At 37.8% G+C, this 20,194-nt stretch overlaps 1 protein-coding gene across 1 annotated transcript in view; it reads right to left on the minus strand.

The window, feature by feature from the left end:
• The window catches only part of BAZ1B (bromodomain adjacent to zinc finger domain, 1B), a 74,656-nt gene that overhangs the window by 25,339 nt on the left and 29,123 nt on the right, over positions 1 to 20,194 (minus strand). The window contains exons 7-10 of the mRNA XM_005877196.2: positions 11,896 to 12,139; positions 9,872 to 11,326; positions 3,725 to 3,863; positions 3,083 to 3,216 (exon numbers count right to left, since the gene is read on the minus strand). Coding sequence (XP_005877258.2) covers positions 3,083 to 3,216; positions 3,725 to 3,863; positions 9,872 to 11,326; positions 11,896 to 12,139 — 1,972 coding nt within the window. The remainder of the gene's footprint in view (positions 1 to 3,082; positions 3,217 to 3,724; positions 3,864 to 9,871; positions 11,327 to 11,895; positions 12,140 to 20,194) is intronic.

The raw sequence follows: 20,194 nt of genomic DNA on the forward strand, positions 1-20,194 counted from the left end.
TTTTTCCCCCCAATGACATAGCTATAGTTAGCATTCTGTTAAATATATACTAGAGGCCTGGTGCATGAAATTTGTGCACAGGAGGGGGGGGTGTCCCCTCAGCCCAGCCTGCACCCTCTCCAATCCAGGACCCCATGGGGGATGTTCTATTGCCGGTTTAGGCCTGATCCCTGGTCACCCCTAACTGCCCCTGTGCTGGCCTGGTCACTCTTCACACCCCCCCTGCTGGCCTGGTCACCCCCAACTGCCACCCTGCCAGCCTGGTCATCCCACACAAACCCCCCTGCCAGCCTGGTTGCCCCATGCAGCCTGCTTGTCCAGTCGTTTGGCTGTCCCTCACTAATCCCCCTGCCAGCCTGGTTGTAGGCAGCCATCTTGTGGGGGCGTGAGGGTCAATTTGCATATTACCTCTTTATTACATAGGATGTGACATTAATATAGGTAGATCTTAAGCCAGTATTTGAAGCCTTACCTCATACTACAATTGGTTTGTTCCCTGCTACCATTCTCCCTCCTACAATACAAACAATCTCTCCTTTTTTTTTTAGTCTTTTCATTCAGGTAATTTTGGAGAGAGCCTGCCATGCTGGAACTAGAGTTCAAGAAGCAACAACAGCCCTGGCTGGTTTGGCTCAGTGGATAGAATGTTGGCCTGCAGACTGAAGGGTCCCAGGTTTGATTCTGGTCAAGGGCACATGCCCTGATTACAGGCTCAATCCCCAGTAGAGGGCGTACAGGAGGCAGCTGATCAATGATTCTCTCTCATCATTGATATTTCTATCTCTCCCCCTCCCTCTCTGAAATCAATAAAAATGTATTTTTTTTTAAAAAAAGAAGAAGCAAAAACATCTACCAGGATGCTCTAGAAGTAAAAGAATTTGGATGCCAACCTTCAATCAGGAAATTCTAACTGTGTAGGCCCAACTTCTAATGACAGCCACTAAACACATGTTCACAGTCTCTCAGTATACTAGAAACTTTCCTATATCTGAAGATCCTGACTTCACATTTATTGCTCTCAAACATTAATTGCCCTCACCTGGTATTTACAGTCTACCAGAACTAGATTTTTCTACTAGTACTACAATTTAGCACTTAATATAATTTAACAGGAAAATGCCTTAAATTTGAAGTTTGGGCTATATATTAATTTCCTTATTTATCAATTTTGTGAGTATTTAGTTTGGATTACGGTATTATCAAAGGGAAAAAAACTACTTTTTTTTAAAAAAATTAAGAGATTTCTCAAAAACACACACATATAATCTAACATTTGAGAAGCAAATTTTATTAAGTTATAGAAAATAGAGCTGGGCCTGGCCAGTGCGGCTCAGTGATTGAGCACCGACCTATGAACCAGGAGGTCATGGTTCAATTCCCAGTCAGGGCACATCCTGGGTTGTGGTCTAGATCCCCAGTGTGGGGTATGTAGGCGGCAGCCAATCAATGATTCTCTCTCATCATTGATGTTTCTCTCTCTCCCCCTTCCTCTCTGAAATAATAAATCTATATCTATATCTATCTATCTATCTATCAATCTATCTATCTATCTATCTATATTTAAAATAAATTAATTAATAAATAAATAATAAAAATGAAAAATTCAGATGGTTAGGTCAGGCTTTCTCAACTTCAGCGTTATTGACATTTTAAGCTACATAATTCTTTGAAGTGGGGGGGGGGTGCTATTATATGCACTGTAGGATATTTAGTGGCATCCCTGACCTCTACCATCTATGCCAACAATGACAACCAAATATGTGTCTGGTCATTCAGAAGCTCCCAGTTCTAATTTCTCTCTCTCTCTCTCTCTCTCTCTCTTTCTTTCTTTCTCTCTCTCTCTCTCTCTCTCTCTCCATACACACACACACACACACACACATCCTATATAATAAAAGGCTAATATGCAGATTGACCAAACAGCAGACTGACCCATTGCTATGACATGCACTGACCACCCAGGGGGCAGACGCTCAATGCAGGAGCTGCCCCCTGGTGGTCAGTGCACTCCCACAGGGGGAGTGTTGCTCAGCCAGAAGCCCTGAGCGCGCTTACAGCTAACGAGTGCAGCAGTGGTGGCAGGAGCCTCTCCCAACTCTGTGGCAGCGCTAAGAATGTCCATCAGTTGGACATCCCCTGAGGGCTCCCGGACTGCAAGAGGGCGCAAGCCAGGCTGAGAGCCACACACCCCCCCCTCCAGTGCATGAATTTCGTGCACTGGGGCTCTAGAGTGTGTGTGTGACACACACACACACACACACACACACACACACTTCAAGTAAAAAAAATATTTAGAAAAGTACATTTATGTATTTATTTTGCCAACTGAATATACCCATGTAACCAGAACCCAGATAAGAAAAAGAACATTATCTTATTTGCTACCTTGTATCACAGCACATGAAAAATTGGTAGGCACATAAAAGATGATCCATAAATATTGAATAAATGAATTTTAAAAGTAAAGGAAGAAGACATATAACTGCCTTCTTGGACCCCTTACTTCGATTCTAACCTTTCAGGTACCTAGAAAGTGATTTCTAAGGAACAAAGTTTGAAAACTACTCATATAAAGTTTAATACCCAAACAAGATGTTATATAGATTTTATACGAGTAGTTTTCAAACTCTTTATCTTTCCACACAATGCCTGGAATAAAATTGGTAATCACATGTTAGTTTCCTGCTTTCTGTGCATTTCACATTCTCTCACCCCACTCAAATACATCTACCTAAGAAAGCAATAAAGAAATCTTACAGCCCTAGTCAATTTGGCTCAGTGGATAGAGCGTCAGCCCATGGACTGAAGAGTCCCAAGTTTGATTCTGGTCCAAGGCACATACCTTGGTTGCAGGCTTCATCCCGGCCCTGGTAGGGGCATGTAAGGGAGGCAACCAATCAATGCGTCTCTCTCACATAGATGTTTCTTTCTGTCTCTCCTCCTCCCTTCACTCTCTCTAAAAATCAATGAAAAAATATCCTTGGGTGAGGATTAACCAAAAAAAAAAAAGATGACAGAGAACAAACAGTTCTTAATATTTACTCTCCTTGGGCAGGGTAAAATAACTAACAGATATACATACTACGGGGACAGTAATCCTCATCAGGTGAGTCAGCATGGTCTTTGCGGTGATGTCTGAATCGGTAGTCAATGCTGTCATGTACCCAGCCTTTTTCAATGAACAATCCTGGAACTTCATCTGAGAAGAGCCAGTATCTGTAAATCACAACCACATATTAATAAGATAATGACAGATCATGAGCACAAGATGACTTTATTGTTGGGAAAGATAATTAAAGAATATTACTAAACATTCAGAAATACTATACAAATTATAAAGACAAAGAATACCAAAATGTTTAGAATTTGAGACTTGTCTAAAATCTGTAATTTGTGTAACTTCTAATATGTCTCAACTTTACACTCCATGCAATGTACGCATTTAAAATACCATTTTTTAAAGTCCTCTATTTGGTTCACACATCACCTATCATCATACTTTAAGCTCCATATTTGTGATATCTTAAGAACAGGGTCATGTCTTTATTTAACTTTGTAACCCTAGCAGTTGGCATATATTCAATAAATACTCAATGAATGTGTGATGAATAATTGTTTCCAAAATCCATGAATAGCAAAGCTTATCTATTTTTAATGCTTTTGACAGTTTTATAACTAGTAAAGGCTCTAACAAGATGACAAAAAATTAAGTTTAGTAAGTTACCTATTATGGTTCCGATCTGTACCAATAGGAGTCCTACGCATGACTAGTTTTGCCTTGGCAATTCCCTCCTGGAATGCCTTCTCAGCAGCTGCTTTGTGTTTTCGTATTCGTTCTTCCTCAGCTTCCCGTTCTAGTTTCACTGTTAAAGACAAAGAGAGTCAACTAGACTTTTTTTTTCCTAGTAAATTCCACTTTTACAAATTAAATCACATATGAAGCTCTAGCCAGTTTGACTCAGTGGTTGGAGCGTCAGCCTCCAACAGAAGGGTTGTATGTTCCCTTTCCGGTCAAGGACACGTACCTCGGTTGCAGGTTTGATCCCCAGCCCCAGTTGGGGCGAGTGCTAGGGGCAACCAATCCATGTGTCTCTCTCACATCGATGTTTCTCTCTCTACCCCTCTGCCCCTCACTCCCACTCTCTCTAAAAAATCAATGGAAAAAATATCCTCGGGTGAGGATTAAAATCAATCAATCAATCACATATGCAGTAAGAAGTGCCTGGTATAAAGTACATTTTCATCAGACCTTAGTTTCCTTCTCCTAATTCTAGTATGTTATAAGAAATGACATGTAGCCCAGCCAGTATGGCTCAGTGGTTGAGCATTGTCCTATGAACCAGGAGATCATGGTTCCATTCCCAGTAGGGGCACATGTCCCGGTTGTGGGCTCAATCCCCAGAGGAGTGTGTAGGAGGCTGCCAATCTATGATTCTCTCTCCTCATTGATATTTCTACCCTTCTCTCCCACTCCCTTCCTCTCTCTTGAAATTGAAAATAAAAATAAAAATGAAATGACATTTAAAGGAAGCAATTTCTATCCGGCCCTCCTATGTTCTTTGAATTTTGGTGATGTCTCAGGCATCATCAAAATCTTTTCTCTCCAAAATTTAACTTTATTAATTTTAATAATTAAGTTATTTTATTTTATTAATAATTTAAAATGTAACCTTAAAACAGTCCTTAAATGGAATTAATTGAAAATTTTATGACAGGGCCATCACAGGATCCTCAAAATGATTGGGATAAAACTAGAATAGCTATTTCAAAATAAAACAAATTTTTGCTTTGAGGAGTTTGATAGAATATTTACCTTATTAGCCTTAGTGACCAAAAAAACAAACAAAACCAACAATACTATTTTTTTAGTTAGCACTGTTAAGGACACACAAAAAAGGTTTTAATCAATTTATTTCTGATCATTGATTATATGGGTTTATTCTATCCAGATAGATATTTCTCTCAACAAAAGCAGCCCAGTAATCTTGCCTTTTAAGTTTTTCCATAACCATCACAAATTTTGATACTGTAAGTACAATGCACTACTATTTACAATGCCAGAATTTTTAACCCTGATCTTCTACTGGTGATATCTACAATATGATGAGAATCTGGAAAATGCATCAATCTCATTTATTTAAAACCAACATGGCATGTTATCTTTAATCAAATTTTCTAGCCTGAATGGAACTATATTGGCAACAATGATTCAGTAGGGAACAGTACACAAAGGTAAATGATAAAGAGTAATGGCCAAATCACAATAAAGGAAAAGCTCCTTCTCTTGCAGCTACAAATAAAAAACAATCTAGGGAAAGTCACTAAAAGACAACCAAATTCAGTTTCAGTAGTTACAACACTGGATATTGAAAGACCTAACTCTACAATTCAAATATTCACCATGGCAAAATATTCATATTTTTTGTCTGTCTGTTTCCCTCTATCATCTCCCTAGCCTTTCTCCTAGGTTAAGATAAATATAACACACACAGTAACACTTCAGGAACTCCAGAAATCATTGTTTCAGGTAAAACACACTGAAATGTGATATAAAGTTAATCTACATGCTGTTTAATATGGAATGCAATTATACTCTTTCAAATTGGTAAGTACGTATATGCACAAACTCACACAATATGCATATAAATATAAAAACATTTCAATGGCCTTAAGTAGTGTAACCTAAAACCTGTTTTAAATTAAATATTTCATATTTTCTAATGAAAAAAACTAATAAAGTAACAAAGTTGTTTGACTTACTGTAAAATTCTCACACAATTTTTTTAAATATTTTTTTATTTATTTCAGAGAGGGAGGGAGAGGGAGAGAGATAGATAGAAACAACAATGATGAGAGAGAATCATTGATTGGCTGCCTCATGCCCATCCTACACTGGGGGATTGAGCCGGCAACCCAGGCATGTGCCCTGACTGGGAATCGGACTGTGACCTCCTGGTTCATAGGTCAACACTCAACCACTGAGCCATGCCGGCCGGGCTCTCACACATAATTTAAGACTATTTCTAGGTATATATCTACCCAATCCTTAGCATCCAACTTTGACAAATAAAGCGTTTTTACTATCTTCATTTCATAAGTTGGCAACTTTCATAAGGTTTAAAACTGTAACAGTGATCAAAATAGTTATGTCTTAAAGAAAATAAACTAATAAACTTAGTTTATTATGGGTAATAATCCTAAAACAAATTTTGTGTACATTGTGAGACTGATCAAGTAAGTAAATATTGATATTACTATAGATCAGCGGTTCTCAACCTATGGGTCATGTCTCCTTTAGGGGTCAAACGACCTTTTCACAGGGGTCGCCTAAGACCATCGGAAAACACATATATAATTACATATTGTTTTTGTGATTAATCACTATGCTTTAATTATGTTCAATTTATAACAATGAAATTGGGTGTCACCACAACATGAGGAACTGTATTAAAGGGTCACGACACTAGGAAGGTTAAGAACCACTGCTATAGATAGAGGGGCTGACAGCTGAGCAAAAAAGAAAAACTCGGATGCGAACTACAGTGTGGCGATTGTTGGGGAGATGGACTTGGCTTGGGGTGTTGAACATGGATCAGAAGACAAAATATTAAGATGACAATAAATCTATTAGATCTATAGTTCTAATCTATAGATCCCAAAATTGATCTATAGATTCAAAGCAATCTCGATCAGAGTCCCAGATGGCTTCTTTGTAGAAATTAATAAGCTGATTCTAAAATTACTATGGCATTGCAAGGGACCTTGAACAGCTAAAACAATCTTGAAAAAGAACAAGTTAGTCAATTCATACTTCCCACTTCAACAACTACTACAAAGCAATAGTAATCAAGCCACTGTAACATTGGTGTAAAGATAAACATACAGATCAATGGAACAGAATTCAGAGTCCATAAATAAATCAATACATCTATAGTCAAATGATTTTTGTCAAAGGTGTCAAGATCATTCAATGGGGGAAAGAATAACCTTTAACAAATGATAATAGAAAATCCCTGGATAGCCACAGAATGAAGTTAGACGCATACCTCATACCATATATTAAAATTAACTCAAAATGAATCAAAGACGTAAATGTAAGAGGTAACACTATAAGACTTTTAGAAGAAAATATAGGGGTAAATCTTCATGGCCGTGGATTTGGCAATGGATTCTTAGATATGACACCAAAACCACAAGCAATCAAGGGGGGTGGGGGGGATAAATTGGGCTTTATAAAATAATTTTAAATTTGTGCTTCAATGGACACTACCAAGAAAGTAAAAAGACAACACATAAAATAGGTGAAAATATTTGCAGATCATATATCTGTGAGAAAAGGAATTTGTATCTAGACTATACAAGGAACTCTTACAACTCAATAATAATAAGACAATCTGATTTGAAAATGGGCAAAAATCTGAATTAACATTTCTCCCAAGAAGATATACAAATGATTAATAGGCACATGAAAAGATGCTCAACATCACTAGTAATCAGGAAATGCGTATCACAGTGGTTGCCTGGAGTACAAACCTTCTTGTATTTTTTGAATTTTTGAGCCATGCAAATGTATTATTTATTCCAAAAATAAATAAAATTCGCATTTTAAAAACTTAAAAAAAAAAAGGAAATGTGTATCAAAACCTTAATGAGATACCAATTCTCAACCACTAGGATGGTTATAATCCACAAATCACAAAATAACAAGTGTTGGTGAGGATGCAGCAAGTAGAGAAATCAGAACCCTCCTACACTGTTCATAGGAAAGTAAAATTGTGCAGCCATTTGAAAAATAGTCTGGCAGTTTCTCTAACAGTTAAACAGTTACCATAAGACCCAGGAATTATGTTCCTAGGTATATACCCAAGAGAAATAAAAAGATACACCCATACAAAAACTTGTACACCAACGCTTTCAGCAGACTCATAGTAACCAAAAAGGAGGAAACAAACCAAATGTCCATCAATTGATAAAATGTGGTATATCCAATTAACGGAACAGTATTCTGCTATTAAAAGGAACGAGGTACTGCCCTAGCCAGTTTGGCTCAGCGAATAGAGCATCTGACTGCAAACCAAAGGGTCCCGGGTTCGATTCCGGTCAAGGGCATATACCTCTGTTGCAGGCTCCTGCCCGGACCAGACCCTGTAGGAAGCAACCAATCGATGTATTTCATGCATATCAATATTTCTGTCTTTCCCTCTCTCTTCCATTCTCTCTAAAAATCAATGTAAAAATATTCTCAGGTGAGGATTAAAAATAGTAATTAATTAATTAAGATAAATAAATAAAGTACTACTGAAACATGCTACAACACGGATGAACTTTGAAAACATTATATACTAAGTGAAAGAAGCCAATCATAAAAGATAACATTTTTGTATGATCCCATTTATATGTTGTCAGAACAGGCAAATCTAGAGAAACAGTATTAGACTGGTGGTTGCTTGGGTCTAGGGAGGACAGGGACTCTCAGGTGAGGATTAAAAATAATTAATTAAGATAAATAAAGTACTACTAAAACATGCTACAACACAGATGAACTTTGAAAACATTATATACTAACTGAAAGAAGCCAATCATAAAAGATCACATTTTTGTATGATCCCATTTATATATTGTCAGAATAGGCAAATCTAGAGAAACAGTAGTAGACTGGTGGTTGCTTGGGTCTAGGGAGGACAGGGACAAAATATTAAGATAGCAATAAATCTATTAGATCTATAGTTCTAATCTATAGATCCCAAAATTGATCTATAGATTCAAAGCAATCTCGATCAGAGTCCCAGATGGCTAAAGAGTATAGAGTATCTTTTTGAGGTAATGAAAATGTTCTAAAGTTGTGGTGAAGGTTGCATGTCTGTGAATATATTTAAAAACACTGAATTGTACACTATCAATGGAAGAACTGCATGGTATATGAATTATCTATAATAATAAAAGCATAATATGCTAATTAGACCGGACATCCTTCTGGACCACCTTCCAGATGAAGCCAGGGCTGCAAGGGAAGCCAGGGTCCCGGGTGCCTGCCAGCAGCCAGAGGGAAGCCTGGGTCCCAGGTGCCAGAGGGAAGCCGGTGCCGGCAGACGGGGGAAGGAAGGCCTACTCTTGCACGAATTTCGTGCATTGGACTTCTAGTTTATTAATAAAGCTATTTATTTAAAAGTTCAGATTTAATGATGCTATCAAAGCCCCAAATTTTTATGTTCTTATATCTTAAGGGCAACTGTGCAGAGGGCTTCAAGTACCTTATTATTCAATTGTTACAACAATCTTTACAATCATATGAGGAAACTGAGGCATAGATAAGTTGACCAAAGGAATACAGCTAAATCAGTTGGTAGAGTTTGAACCCATATCAGCAATTCCCTAGTCATATGTTACTTCCACTGTACCTATTTCTGGATTTGGTCTAAACTAGGAAACTCAGAAAAGATGTCAACATCACATTATCTATGTCAAATTATCATTAACTACAGAATGCCATACTGAACACTTCTGCTAGAATATTACATACATAGTAGGATCTGGGTTATTATATACAAAAATAACTAAATAGTTATGACAAATAGAGACTTTACCACTACCTCAGTAATTTCCTTACTTTTACTATCTTCTAAAGCAGAGGTATGGAACCATTTTTCTGTCAGGGGCCATTTGGATATTTATAACATCATCTGTAGGCCATACAAAATTATCAACTTAATAATTAGCCTGCTATATTTGGTCAAACAGTTCATGAACTCACCCCAAATGCCTTGGTAGGGCCAGGCCAAATGATTTTTCCAGCCTTATAGGGCCTGCTGGCCGGATGTTCCCCACCCCTGTACTAAAGGGCTTCCTCTTTTCTCTCATCATAAGATTTTACCTTTCATTTCTCTCTCCTGGATTTCCCGCTCCTTCTTGGCCTGAATGGCAAGCAGCCGTCTGCTCTTCACAGTACTAATCATGTCAACAGCTTCCGTATCTACCTGGGGTTCAAACTTCACAACTTTTTTCCTATCGGTTTTGCCTAACCCATTCTCCTCTTTTCCATTTTCTTTATTTCTGGCTTCCATTTCTTTCCGTTTCTGTTTCTCTGCTCTCTTCTTATCATTTTCTTCCTTTAATACAGCAAGCCGTTCCTTCCACAACTCTGCAGACATCTGCTGTCTTGATTCCATGTGGTCTTGCACAGAATATGTCATGAGAATCCGGTGGCAGAGTGCTGTCAAGATCTGTAGCTTCTCTTCTGAAGTTAGCTCAAAAAATTCAGAAGTTTCCAGCTTCTCTAAGAACTCATCCTGTACTTCATTGTCCTCAAATGGTGCCGAATCTTTATTGTCATCTGTGTCTGAGCCCTCACTTTCTTCCTGAACATCAGATCTGCGCAAGCAGAGCCGCACCAGCTCTGAAACAGAATGCAGAGTCAGGGGGATTTCTGACAGCTTCATTCCCAATTCACCATAGTCTTCTGCTATTTCATCTTGTAATAAGGTCTGTAAAAGGATGACCAAGACTCTGTTCAGGTATAAAAAGCCACCTTTTTCTGCACTCAAGGCTTCCATAAGAGACACAGCAGTAATAGGATACTGAGCATCTGGTAAGAGTAGTCCAGAATAACAACTCAAAAACTCCACCACCAGGGCTACATCCCCAAAGAGTGTGTTGGGCAGCCCTTCAGGGGTATCCACCAATCTAAATGCTGGAAGGTGCTTGCCAGTTAATTCTTGGTCCTCGTATCGCTTCTGTTTTTCTAGTTTCTCAAGCATTTCTTTCTCTCTCCGCTCTTTGGCTTTCTCCTTCAACTTTTCTCTCAACTCCTCTCGTTTCTTTTTCAAATAGTCTTTGCGTTGCTCTTCAGACATAGAGGCCCACCTTTTTTTGTGCTCTAGAAGCTCAAAGCGTTTTTGAACGATATTCCGCAATTCTTCTGGGAGACGAGCTCTATCTTCATTAGAAAGAAGACGAGCCGTTTTAGAGATAACGCAAGACAGGGCACTCTTCTTGTCCTCCTTGTCTTTGTTTTCTTTGTAGTAGGCAATAAGGTGTAGGGCAGCGGGAGGCAGATGCTTATGAGGTTTACTAGAGGACCTGGGTGTACCCCCAGAATTCCGGGGGGCTCGTGTCATCTTCTGAGTGCCTTTGGCCATATCCAACAAAGTCATCTGCTTCATTTTTGTTTTAGGAGACTTCAGGCCCTTTTTTGGAGATCTGGAATTCCCTGTGGATTTCTGTCCATTCAGGATGCCTTTGCTTCTGCCCTTCGCTTTCAAAGGTTTGTCACTGTGCTTCCCTGGTTTCTTGGCAGGTGGGCCTTTCTTAGGAATGTGAAAGTTAGCATGTAATTTGTTGGTTGACATCATCTTCATCACTTCTTCCAGATGCTCTTCTGGAGATTTGGAATTCTTTGAGTTCTTCACCTTGAGTGGTGAGCCATTCAAGGATTTCTTCAAGTGTACATGACACCATAACTTAGGATTTAGTGGTGAACTCAAAGAAGAGTTATCTGTCTTGGATTTCTTTGAGGACTTCCTGTCTGGGGATCCCGTATTCTTCCTCTTAGTAGAAGGGTTGAGAGTCATATACTAGAAATTAAGAACAGAAGCAAAATTAATTTTAAAAACTAGTTTAAAGAAGCAATATTTAAGTATCTGAAAGGCCCTCTTTTCTACTCTTCAGGCAAAACTACAAATTCATTTCTCTTTATAAATACTATGTCCCTGAAAAAACAGTGTTATACCCATATCAACAAAAAATTCTCAATACCTAGGCTTAAAAAGCTATACTCTAATATTAGACATTTTTGCTATGCAACTAGCTTTGTTTATATACAGATTAGCAGTTCTTAAATACTTGAATGAACTGTGAACCATTTCCCCAGAAAAGACATATAAAAATGAAAGTTAGCATGTAATTTGTTGGTTGACATCATCTTCATCACTTCTTCCAGATGCTCTTCTGGAGATTTGGAATTCTTTGAGTTCTTCACCTTGAGTGGTGAGCCATTCAAGGATTTCTTCAAGTGTACATGACACCATAACTTAGGATTTAGTGGTGAACTCAAAGAAGAGTTATCTGTCTTGGATTTCTTTGAGGACTTCCTGTCTGGGGATCCCGTATTCTTCCTCTTAGTAGAAGGGTTGAGAGTCATATACTAGAAATTAAGAACAGAAGCAAAATTAATTTTAAAAACTAGTTTAAAGAAGCAATATTTAAGTATCTGAAAGGCCCTCTTTTCTACTCTTCAGGCAAAACTACAAATTCATTTCTCTTTATAAATACTATGTCCCTGAAAAAACAGTGTTATACCCATATCAACAAAAAATTCTCAATACCTAGGCTTAATAAACTATACTCTAATATTAGACATTTTTGCTATGCAACTAGCTTTGTTTATATACAGATTAGCAGTTCTTAAATACTTGAATGAACTATGAACCATTTCCCCAGAAAAGACATATAAAAATCATGCAAACAATTTCCGAGTCCATTCATGGATCCCAGATTAAGAATACCTGATCTAGACCTAACCAGTTTGGCTCAGTGGCTAGAGTGTCAGCCTGTGGACTGAAGGGTCCCAGGTTCGATTCCAGTCAAGGGCATATGCCCTGGTTGCAGGCTCAATCCCCAGTAGAGGGCATCTTGTCTCTCTTGCTCTGTTATATCTAATCACTCCTGGCCTGCACATGTTCAATTAAAACATGACTAGAACAGCCCTGGACAGGTAGCTCAGTTGGTTAGAACATCATCCCAATAAGCCAAGGTTTCGGTTCAACCCCCGGTCAGGCGCATTCAAGAACCAACCAATGAATGCATGAATAGGTGGAACAACAAACTGATGTCTCTCTCTCTCTCTCTCAAATCAATACATAAAATTTTTAAAAAGAAACATGACTAGAATAGAAGATACAATGAATGTGTGATATTAAAGTCATAACCAAGTGCCTTCAAATGGGTCCTGAATGCCACCCAGTAATCCAGGGGTCCTCAAACTACGGCCCGCGGGCCACATGCAAATACAAATATTGTATTTGTTCCCGTTTTGTTTTTTTACTTCAAAATAAGATATGTGCAGTGTGCATAGGAATTTGTTCATAGTTTTTTCTTAAACTATAGTCCGGCCCTCCAATGGTCTGAGGGACAGTGAACTGGCCCCCTGTTTAAAAACTTTGAGGACCCTTGATGTATAGTTAATGGGAAAGGAAAGAAAGGGCCTGTGGGTCACATTACCAACCAGTCTGGATCCCAGGCAGTTTGCAACACCACAGGCATTGGTGATTCAGTGTGGTTCCACAAAATACTGACTTCTGTGCATGAGCCACAAAGTTTCAATCGCACTGTACCCGCGCACCCGCACGTGGTATTTTGTTGTTAGTTCTTGGTGTTTTTTTATGTACACAGAAACAACAGTCATGAGTTCTATGTTTTAAAGAATATAATTATAAAGAAAAAAACCTAGCAGCTAAAACACAAATTAAACGAAATAATAACCAGCAATGAAAAGGTACAGCCAATTTCAAAAAAAGTACTATTTCAAGTGATCAGGAGAAAGACTAGATAATCTCTAAAATACTTAAATTCTAAAAAACTTCAAGTTTTTTAGTGGAAGGGACTAAGGGACTAACTTGATAAGAGCAACATGTAAAGAAACAGTCTGGCCCTAGCCCATATTTGGCTCAGGGGATAGAGCATCGGCCTGCGGACTGAAAGGTCCTAGGTCCGATTCTGGTCAAGGGCACATGCCCGGGTTGCGGGCTGGATCCCCAGTAGAGGGTGTGCAGAAGGCAGCTGATCAATGATTCTCTCTCATTATTGATATTTATATCTCTCCCCTTCTCCCTTCCTCTCTCTGAAATCAATAAAAACTTATTTAAATATATATAAGAGCAAGTTTGGTAGCACCATTAAGTCAGAAGAAACAGTGAAGACCAGGGCATTTTTCTTTAAGTCTGATGGAAAGCCACTGAAGATGTTAAACAGGGCATAATCAAATTGGTTTGGCTGCTGAGTGAGAATGAATTGATAGGAGACATGTTAACGCAGACAGACCCCTTAGTAAGTTGTTACAAATCTTCTGGCAAGAGATGGTTATAGCTTGAATGAGATTAATGATTGTGGAAATGGATCTAAGGAGGCCAATTTGAGAGATAATCAGGAGGTAAATAAGCCTAGGTTTTGAGGAAGAGAATGATATCAAATATGTTAGGTTTCTAGTTTTTCCGACATATACAAGCAGTATGAAGTTTGTAGGGGAAGATTGTACTTTTTAATTACTGGCATATTATAGCTACATCAGTTGGGCACAATTTTTATTTGGTATTCCCATTAGCACTCACTTTGGATGAGGTATAGAGCACACACATTATATTAAATATCATAGTTTGCTGAAATGGCTAAGTAATAAGATGTATTTTCTGATATAACAACTTCTAGGAAAGAAAAGTGAATAAAAACAGTTTGATGAGATAAAACATATTAAGCTGAAGAAGAAATTATCTGAAAGATTACCTAGAGTCCACTATTCACCAGAGCTCCCCTTAATCTTATGTCTGCATTCAATGGAGCCAAAAATAAAATCAGCAATACTTTATTTCACGTAATTCCTTCCCTTAGTCAAATAAAAGTTATTCAAAACGGCTGGACTGAGGGACAACCCCCTCCAGTGCATGAATTTTCATGTACTGGGCCTCTAGTATTTAATAAAAGAAACAGTCTGGCCTTGGCTGGATATCTCAGTTGATTAAAACATTGTCCCGACATGCCAAGGTTGTGGATCGATCCCCAGTCAGAATCAACCAGTGAATGCATAGATGAGTGGAACAACAGATCTACATAAATAAATACATACATATATACATACATAGCAGGGAAGCAGTCTGCAGGCAGTCAGTAAGATAGGTTAGTATGAAATCAAACTATAGGCAAGGAAACACCTAAAGATGACTGAATATTAAAGTATGAGCCCCTTTAAAAAGGCTACAGGAAAATGGCTATGGTGAAATAAATCCTGGAGATGATACAGAGAAACACCTATGCTCATTAGGAGTGAACAAGCAGGTAGAGTAAAATTTAATAAGGTGTATTATAATGCCAAAAAGAAATAAACAAGAAGAATATAATCAGAGAAACAAACTCACAGAACCAAGGCAGCACAAGAGGTATAAATATAGTCTGCAATGAATAGTGGCCTTACACTTCTGGCCAAGTTCTATAACTTTAAAGGCCAATCTGCCTTTTAAGAATTACAGGCAATTGTAGGTTACTGTTCCTCTAGCTGGCTGTTTTTGTTAACTGACTAAAAAATTGGTTTCAATTATCAGCCTCAGTATAAAATGATAAAATGGTTTCATAGTTAACATAAAAAGAAACACTATCAGTGCTTCAGGGGATACTTTTCACAAAAATAGAATTTCCCAGTTCTTCTTCCCCAGAAATAAATTTCAAAAGGTTAAAAAGAATAAACAAAGATAACTAATGTAAGATTGCATTTTCCTCATGGACAGTGATAACACCAATACTCCAAAGAGAACCATATCTCAAGACTATTCTACAGATCATAGAGCAGTGATTTTCAACCTTTTTCATCTCATGGCATATACAAACTAATTACTAAAATTCTGCAGCACACCAAATAATATATTTTTTGCTGATCTGGCCAAAGAAAAATTCGCATAATTTTGATTCAGTTGTTGTGTTGACTGCTGTCATTTTTGTGACAATCTAAAGGAAAAGAGGTCAGTGCCCCTGATTAAACAGTCAGGTATTGCATGTTTTAAAAACTCTTGCACAGCCCACAGTGTGCCTCTTGCAGTGTGCCATGGCACAACAGTGGAAAATTGCTGTCAGAGTAAGACTAAACACTACCCTGTCAGAAATTAAAGACAAATATATTATTCCCAAGAGAAGAGTTAACCATCCTCTTCAGCTAGCCTTGCAAAATCTTCAGAGTACAAACAAAATAGATTGCCACTTTTTCTAATGATCAGGATGACAGATTTTATTTAAAGTCATTCTAAAATGAAATTTATCATTAAAAAGGAGACTAATATGAGTCTATGTATCATTTTTACTATTTTAAATAAGATATTTTTAATAGAATCTTTTATAATTAGACCTCTTCCAAATTTATTGGTTGTATTTCTATTTAAAAAGTCAAAAATATTTAAAAGTCAAATTTAGCATAAGTTTCTTTAAATTTCTTCTACTTAGAAGCATTGTGCTATGCAGAAATAATGCAAGAAAAGGCTGGGGTGGCTTAACCATGAAAGGGTCGAGCTACCCATTTTTATGTATAAGGTGTGTTTTTGCCAATCTACACCATGTAATTTTTTTCACTTAAAAATGAAAGAAGCCCTGGCCCGGTGAGTCAGTTGGTTGGAGCGTTGTCCCTTAAATCAAAAGGTTGCCGGTTTGGTCAGGGCTGGTGCTGGAGGCAACCGTTTGATGTTTTTCTCTCACATCGATGTTTCTCCCCCCAACCCCCTTCCTTTCTAAAAACCATAAAAACTTATTCTTGGGTGAGGATTTAAAAAAAAAAGGAAAGAAATTAACTCACCCAACCCCCTCCCAACAGGCCAGCTCCCCGAGTGAGTAGTCCTTCAGTAACTGGATCATCTCAGCACAGGGCATGCTGGTGGGCAGTCACAGCCAAATGGGAGCCGGCATGGCTGGACTCAGGGGAATCTGAAAAAGTATAAAACCACTTATGTGCTAAGGGTCTCCCCTACCCCCCATTCAGCATAAGTAATCTACTAGAGTAGTGTATAGGAAAGGAGAAAAGAATGGATGTCTGGATTCTAGTACTATAGTTTGGGGCAAAGGCTTTTCCTAATTGCTAAACAAGAAAAAATATTTCTGTCTAAAAACATGAGAGGCTGTTAAGAAAAATAGTGTATACAATTCTATACTTGTTCCCTGTCATCAGAAACAAACCACTACCACAAATAAAATCTAATAAATAAGATAAAAATAAAGAACCTTTATTTAGAGAAGCTCATTCAGATGTTAAATTTAACATAACAGTAAGCAGCAAGAATCATAAATTAGAAATTTGTGAAATGTGTTACTATAAAATATTTTAAGTGCTTTGAAAAATAATATAATTTATTTTAAATACTTCTGCTCTAGTCTCCACCTCATAAACAAACTTCAAGAGCTAAAATTTAAAGAAAAATCTTAGGGCTATGAACACTTACTTGAAACATTAGTTATTAGGAGAGATAAGAAACATATTTTAAAATATATAATAATATCACTAGTAATGAGACAAGATTACATCATGTGCCTTCTCATACAACTCACTGAGAAGAATACAACATCATTTTTGTGGCATTTCTACCAAAAATTCAGACTAAATCTACTCATGATAAAATAAATCCAAACTGAGATCTTAATAATTAGGTTTTTAAAAGGCAAAGAAAATTTGAGGGACTGTTCTGGATTAGAGGAGATTAAAGAGACATAATAAATAACAAGTAAATGGATCCTACTGAAACCAAAACAAAATTGGGGGGTGGAGGGGCGGCTAAAAGGACATTAATGGGATAAATGGCAAAATTTGAGTAAAAACTGCAAATCAAGTTAGTTTACTGATTTGATAACTATACTAGAGTTATATTAAAAAACATCCTTGTCTTTAGGAAAGACACATTCAAGTACTTTTTAAAAGAGCATCCTGTCACCCTGGCCAGTGTGGTCAGTGGTTAGAGTATCAGCCCATGCACTGAAGGGTCTTGGGTTCGATTCCTGTCCCTTCAGGGCATGTACAGGAGCCAACCAGTTGAGGTATCTCTCTCACATTGATGTGTGTGTCTCTCTCTCTCACCTCCCTCCCTTCCACTCTCTCCAAAAAGCAATGGAAAAAATATCCTCAGGAGAGGATTAACAAGAAAATCCTATATAATAAGGCGGTAATATGCAAATTGACCATCGCTCCAACATAAGATGGCCGCCATAAGATGGCCCGCAGGGGAGGGCAGTTGTGGGCAATCAGGCCAACAGGGGAGGCAGTTGGGAGGGATCAGGCCTGCAAGGGAGGGCAGTTAGGGGCAATCAAGCCTGCAGGGGAAGGCAGTTGGGGGGGACCAGGCTGGCAAGGGAGGGCAGTTAGCAGTGACCGGGCCAGCAGGGGAGGGTAGTTGGGGACAATCAGGCCTGAAGGGGAGGGCAGTTGGGGGCAACCAGGCTAGCAGGGGAGGACAGTTAGGGGTGACCAGGCCGGCAGGGGAGGGCAGTTAGGGCAATTGGGCCAGCAGGGTAGTAGTTAGGGGTCAATCAGGCTGGCAGGGGAGTGGTTAGGGAGTGATCAAGCTGGCAGGCAGAAGCAGTAAGGGGCAATCAGGCAGGCAGGCAGGCGAGTGGTTGGGAGCCAGCAGTCCCGGATTGTGAGAGGGATCCCAGATTGGAGAGGGTGCAGGCTGGGCTGAGGGACATACCCCCCTCATGCATGAATTTTGTGCACTGGGCCTCTAGTAATAATAATAATAAGAACATCCTGTCTTACAACCTACTCTCAAATGTCTCAGAAAAGAAAAATTTTTGTGTGTATGTATGTATGTATTAAAAGAGAAAATAATAAAACAAATATGGTAAATGTTAACATTTGAGAAATCTATGTGGAATACAATCTACATGAAGGGAAATTCTTTATATTATTTTGTCAACTTTTCTATATGAAATTATTTATTTCAAAATAATGTTTTTAAAATATATTAAAAACCATACTAAATTACCCCAAATTAATTAAGGATTCCCAATTTTAAAAGTGTTATTTTCTTGTTATGTCTCTATCTAAAAGCTTCCCCATTAGTGGCTGATGCTCTAACCACTGACCCACACTGGCCAGGGTGACAGAATGCCCCTTTTAACAGTTCAAAGTAAGAGTTCAAACATTATGGATAGAATAACAGAACACTAGAGCTGCATGTATTACAAAGGGAAATGAACTAAGATGACTGATCTCATCTTAAATGACAATTACCTTATTACCCATTGTTTTGTAAAACATTCCTCCAAGTCATTAGGCCTATAAAAAAAGGTTATCCCTAAACTCAACCGTCAGTAGCATTTTTCTCCATAACAAGCAGAATTTATTTTTATTTTTTACTTTTTTGTTAATCCTCACCTGAGGACATTTTTCAATCGATTTTTAGAGAGTGGATCAAACTTTTTCATTCAGTAAAATCTAAAGACATTTTTACTGATAAATACTCAGTCCTTTCATGTTATTCACATACTTCTTTTTAAAATGATTTTTATTTTAATTTTATTTTTACATATTTTTGTTGATTTTTCAGAGAGGAAGGGAGAAGAGAGAGATAAGATAGCAACATTAATGATGAGACAATCATTAATAGGCTGTCTCTTACACACCCATACTGGGAATCAAGCCCACAACCCGGGCATGTGCTCTTGACTGGAATCGAACCCGGGACCCTTCAGTCCACAGGCTGACACTTTATCCACTGAACCAAAAAAGCTAGAGCATGGTCACATACTTTAATCACTAAACTAAAATACATAAAAGACAGCTATCAAATAAGAGGAAAATATTAAAGGGTTCAAATGATCCATGAGTCTAAAACCCATTCAGAGATCATTTTATATAGGATTCTCATACAGTATAGATAGTAATCTCATGTTATAACCACCAAAAGCTATCAGTTCCAAAACATACAGCAATGAAATAATAACGTATTAAAACATCCTCTCAGTAAATAAAAATACCAAGAAAATAAAAATATTAAGGAAAAAAATTAGGTTTACTATAGTTCCATGGAAAATTTAGTCCTGATCTAAAAAAAGCCAATTAATTCCTAAATTCTTCTTTTTCACAAATAATAAAAATGTAAAGAGCATAATGAAAGATAATAATCACGCTGGTCTAGAATAAGAAAACATTCTAAATGCTAAACTATGGTTAGAGGTTTTTATCAATGTTTAAATAAATAAATTTATTTCTCAATGTACTTTTGTCAGCAAAATCAACCTAAGATAATTACAATAATTTAGTTATATGACTGGAGATATCCTTAGTTTTTCACAATTAAAAACAAGGGAGGCATCAACAAAAAAAAATATATTTAAAAAAAAACAAGGAAGACATGGAAAAGACTGACATACCTTGATGTGGGGTTGGGGGAACAAGAAGAGATAAACCAAAGAACATATATACTTACTGGAGGCCCAGTGCACGAAAATTTGTGCACTC

The sequence above is a fragment of the Myotis brandtii genome, unplaced genomic scaffold (assembly GCF_000412655.1).
Source record: "Myotis brandtii unplaced genomic scaffold, ASM41265v1 scaffold510, whole genome shotgun sequence".
In the NCBI taxonomy this organism is placed as follows: Eukaryota; Metazoa; Chordata; class Mammalia; order Chiroptera; family Vespertilionidae; genus Myotis; species Myotis brandtii.